Consider the following 4999-nt stretch of genomic DNA (forward strand, 5'->3'; position numbering starts at 1 on the left):
CGCTGGAGCAGAGGGAAGGTACCATGTTTCCCTTCAGCTTCAATTTAACAACAGCAAGACCACAAGGGATGTTTACTCTAGAGTTGATTCCCCACAATAGTCTGGCTGCAATTCGCAGGCTGCAGAACAATGGGGGTGGGGGTAGCAGGGAGGGTGCAGAGAATCCCTTTGGGTTTATTTCAATTTAGGATGAGAGCCTCTTAGAAAAAGTAAGCATCCTGTGGAGAGGAAGGACAGACACCAAAGTCTTCAATTCCTTTGGCAATTTTGATCTCTGTGACCATTTTAACCCAGGGTTTGCTAGGTTTCAAAAGCTTGAACTGTGCTCAGTTGCTCATCAGAAGAATTCCTGCTCCTCCCCTGACCTGCTCCTCCCTTGACAGCAAAGTGATGTGTGAATGGTCTCTGTGTGACGCTCTGGAGGAGCAGTTATGTGCCCTAGAACTGGAGAAAAATTTGTCCACAGTAAGTATCTTGCACTGTAAACTGTTTTCACTTCACATAGACTGTTGAAAAGCATCTGGAAGATATATATTCATTATTGTTAAAAAAATAGATTTATGAGTGTTATGAGATTATGATGCAGAAGACAGAACCTCTCAGTGTTTTTAAAGTGCAAACCCACACTCTCCAGCCTTAAGTCTTAGAGTGATCAAGCTGACAGGGACTCAAAAACTCACGTAGTTCATATAATTTTACCTACTGAAGCCCCCAATGTCCAACAATTTTACAGTTCAGGAATCTGAGGAGCGGAAAGGCTCGGGGAGGATTTATTATATTTGCATAGTCAGTGGAAGAGCTGAAACTTAAGCCCTGGTTCCTTGATAGTAAATCCTGCACTTGCCTCTAACTGTCTTTTATCTAAATTAAGGTATTTGACTTTCTGTCTTTGAAAACCTGTATAGACATCACGGTTATTTCCCCAGAGGGAGATGAAGCATGAACTAATTTTCAATGAGAGTGAGTCTGGGGGGAACAGTTCCAACTGGGCACATTCTTTTCTCCTTTTTCATGGCCACCTGAAAACTTTGGCTGGGTGCTGGGGGGTGGGACGCTCTTCCCACTTCCCAGTCTTTTTCTTTTCACAGCTGCAAAGTTCAGTAAGTTGAACTGCTGTGCTGTGAGTTCACTGTTCACTCTGCCACGACCAACCTCTGTTGTAAATTTTCCTCCCAGAACACGTGACGATGCATTTCTTGACTATATATCCCAAGAGCAGCGGCAGAATTGTCAGAGTGCGGAGCCCCACACGCAGGAAGAAAAAGGCTCTTGGACCTGACCATTTAGGAATTCAGGACTTGGGACAAATTCGCCAGCTTTTGGTAAGTCAGCAATGCCACTTTGCTTCAGAAACATGAAAGGCTACTCCCGGCAATTTGTAGATGCAGTTTTCTCTTCCTTTCCTTTTTTCTAAGGCAGTTTTGTCTTGAATTAAAAATAGGTTGATGCTTGGCATCGAAATGTAAACTTTCTTTTTTTCTGCTCCATCAGCTCAAAAAGTTTCCCAGGGATTCAGACATTATTTCTTTTCTCTCTGCACCCCTGTCTTAAAGGGATTTTTTTTTTTTTTTTTGCTTTTAAACTGATTGAAGCAAAGCTTTTCACATGTTCACTTTATGAAATGAAAATTTGTTGGACATGTAAAAAAAATGAAAGTCTTCTTTTTATTTCCTCCCACCTCCCGGTGCCCATTTCCCCGCGCACCCCAGCCGGTCATAGCTGACCCCTGTTAACCGCTAGGAGGGACTTAGAGTTACTTCTCCAGGCAGCAGCTGTAAACCTTTCTGATCCTATAGTTCCACAAACCTGGTGCTGCCCTCTTTTCTGTAACTGCGGTCGGGTGGGAGAGTCCTAACTTGCAGCTTTCTCCCCAGCTCCTGGCAGTGTGAGCTGAGCTTCAATGCTGAAGATGGAGCCTCTGAACAGCACAGATGCTGGCACCGCAGCCCCCAGCGCCCCCCTTGAGTCCCCCGTGTCCGGCAGCGGCCACGGCAACGAATACTTCTACGTTCTGGTGGTCATGTCCTTCTACGGCATTTTCTTGATTGGTATCACGCTGGGCTACATGAAATCCAAGAGGCGGGAGAAGAAAGCCAGCCTCCTGCTGCTGTACAGGGACGAGGAGCGGCTCTGGGGGGAGGCCATGAAGCCGCTGGCCACGCTGTCCGGCCTGAGGTCGGTGCAGGCGCCCACGATGCTGAATGTGTTGCAGGAGAGCGTGGCTCCTGCCCTATCCTGCACCCTCTGCTCCATGGAGGGTGACAGCGTGAGCTCTGAGTCCTCCTCGCCCGATGTGCACCTCACCATCCAGGAGGAGGGGGCGGACGATGAGCTGGGGGAGACTTCTGAGACCCCCCTCAACGAAAGCAGCGAAGGGTCCTCGGAGAACATCCATCAAAATTCCTAGCACCCCCTAGGACCCTCTGGAGGTGACCCTATGAACCAGCACCCTTAGAGCGAGGAAGGACACTTTCCGTGTCGGGTTTCACTTTTGCAGGGCAACTGCCACTTCAAGGGACCCGCGGCAAGCCCCTGAATAGGGGGTGGGGTGGGGTGGTGGTGGTGGTAGTGGGGGTCAAGGCTCAGACGGGGCCAGCCGCAGCCTGGAGTCCGCCGCATGCCTGAGGTGTAGACCTGCAGCTGAAACAGGCCTGAAGACGCGCGGTGTGTACCTTTCCTTGGGTCCTGGCGGGCGGGGTTCCCGTGCGGAACTCGGCAGGTGGGATGTCCTTGCGATTGTACTCTCAGGGGATGCCCCGGGGAACTCCTGCAGCATCTGCCTACTCCCAGGGCTGCCAAAGGCTTAGGGCGTCCCAAGGGACTAGTTTCGGTTTGCTAATTTGCCCAGAGCTTTGTTCTTCTAGATCTGATTTGCTGTAAGAGCCTTTAATGTGAACCTGTGGCATTAGTTCACCACAGGTTACAGAGCTTCTTTTAGGGGGTCTTTCTGGATAGAGCAGGGGGATATTTGTTGGAGGGGGACTTTTGATGGGAGGAAGCTGGAGATCTCTACCTGGTCTATTTGCCTACTGTAAGGAGAAAACCAGGCGACTTTTAAACTGGTCAACATGAGCTGAGATGATAAGAATAATCTGCTACTTGACCCTTTGTCTAACCTGTGACCTTGAACTCTGACCTGGGACCATCCAGCATCATGTGCTGGCATGACATTTTTTTTTTTTTTTGGAAGGGTTTCCCCAGAATCTAACCTGCATTCCGAATGGCTGTGCAGGGAATATTCCTGATCTTTCCAGAAGGGGTGATGGTGGGGTTGAACCAAGCCAAACTGTTAGCTCTGATGCTGCTTTTTATTCCCAGCCCAGTTTTCTGAGCTGGGAAAAGATATACTGTGGGCCTCCACGACATGGCATTTGGTCACATAGCTGAGACTTAGAAGGGCATACTCTGGCAAGATTGTTCAGAGCTGGGGGTCCTCTGTTTGTGAATCCCAAGCCCAGACTCTGATATGCTGTGTGGTCCTGCGCATGTCATCCACAGACTTACTGCCTTCCTGAGACTCCTGATCATCTAGATCCCCAGGGGGCTGGGAGGATGTCTTTAGATTTTAAGACTCTGTGATGAATCCTACATGGCCTGGTGTGAGGAAGCTTGGACAGACTATTTCCTCGCTGGCCAGTAGTCTGCAAAAGGATCTGCTTACTTAAAGGAGCAGTTGGTGACTGAAAACACGTGTAACTGGGAGATCCAGGGAGGCTCACCCACCATCCCCTGCTGTCACTTTCCCAGCAGTGAATCCAAGAGGCAGATCCCATATTTTACTCCGCCGAGTTGTCTGGGTGGTGGACTGTTAACACTCCGGTTCAGGGAATGAGACATCTAAGAGAAAAGACTCAGGAATGCATGCTAACGTCTCCCTGTATTCCTGTGGTCAGTCACTTTGCAGCAGACTCTTTGAGCCCTCGAAGACAAGGAGGAAGAGAAACACACCAAAAAGTCAAATTTAATTCTAGTAAAAACATAAAACTTTTTTTTTTTAAACAAACACAATCTCCCTGGACTGGAGACAGCAGTAACTACTGTTCCCGTGGAAGGGTTAACAGCGTAGGGACTGGTTTATCAGCTCGCCTTAACATAGTGCTAGAGGAAATTTATGTTTGGCGGGGGAAAAGGGCCCTCCGTTCACTTTAAAATTCAGAGTGTGGATTTACTCCAAAGGGGGCTGTTTAAGGTGAAAGAAGCCAAGTTGAGTTTGGCCCCTTGCCTGGAATCACTTGAATTCTGAAACTTTACTGCGACGGACATGTGCGTTGTCACATTTTCCATTGCTTAATCCTGAAGTTTGGTGCAAGTCTATCTGCGCCTATTAAAAAGTGATGTATATACTTCCTTCTTATTCTATTAAGTTGTATAAAATTGTCTTCTGTATTTAACAGTTTGTAATTTTCACGATATTTTTTTTAATTTAAATAAAAAAACACATTTTCCCTATGGAAGTTATGAGTTCTCTCTTTGATTCTTTAATATAACTCCTAGTTTCTAAGATATCCCAGATGCATTTTTCCAAGTCCTCTCTGAATCCGGGTCATCTTTCAAGTCTGACTCACATGAAAGCATATCTTATTTCTGCCTAAATCATAGAATGAGCAGGGCTGGGGTTTTCCTTCCTTTGAAGGAAAGCTTTTCCATGCTTTGCAGTGAATAAGAAGCAGGCTGCACGTGGGTCTTACATCCACTTCTGTTTTTAAATTTGGTGGTCATGGGGCCTTGGAACTTGAACATAGAATGACATAGTGACTGTTGCGAAGATGTTGCTCCAAACTTGGTTGCAAGAAAACCTTTGATTTACGCATTGGCTGGACGAATATTCACACGTGGCCGCAACAGCACAGACAAATGGGCAGGGAGCTGCTATATGTAGATGTTGTGTATACATTCATATGGACACAAACATCATGGGGAGGCAGATTTTTATATAGACACAAACTTAAGAACATACCCAAGCACAAAGGCCATGAGTTGGGGTCGGTCCTCCTTCCTC

General features: G+C 47.2%; 1 protein-coding gene across 1 annotated transcript; it reads left to right on the forward strand.

Annotated features, from left to right (window-relative positions):
• The first annotated feature begins 1095 nt into the window (after positions 1-1095).
• KCNE4 (potassium voltage-gated channel subfamily E regulatory subunit 4) lies at positions 1096-4454 on the forward strand. Its single transcript, XM_061386433.1, has 2 exons — positions 1096-1322; positions 1875-4454. The coding sequence occupies exon 2, from the start codon at positions 1901-1903 to the stop codon at positions 2405-2407; it is 507 nt and encodes a 168-aa protein (XP_061242417.1). The 5' UTR covers positions 1096-1322; positions 1875-1900; the 3' UTR covers positions 2408-4454.
• Positions 4455-4999: the final 545 nt, after the last annotated feature.

This window comes from Bos javanicus, chromosome 2, assembly GCF_032452875.1.
Source record: "Bos javanicus breed banteng chromosome 2, ARS-OSU_banteng_1.0, whole genome shotgun sequence".
Lineage (NCBI taxonomy): Eukaryota > Metazoa > Chordata > Mammalia > Artiodactyla > Bovidae > Bos > Bos javanicus.

Bases quoted from the DNA above. Each gene is read 5' to 3' on its own strand.
- KCNE4 (XM_061386433.1), top strand. From the start codon at position 1,901: ATGCTGAAGATGGAGCCTCTGAACAGCACAGATGCTGGCACCGCAGCC.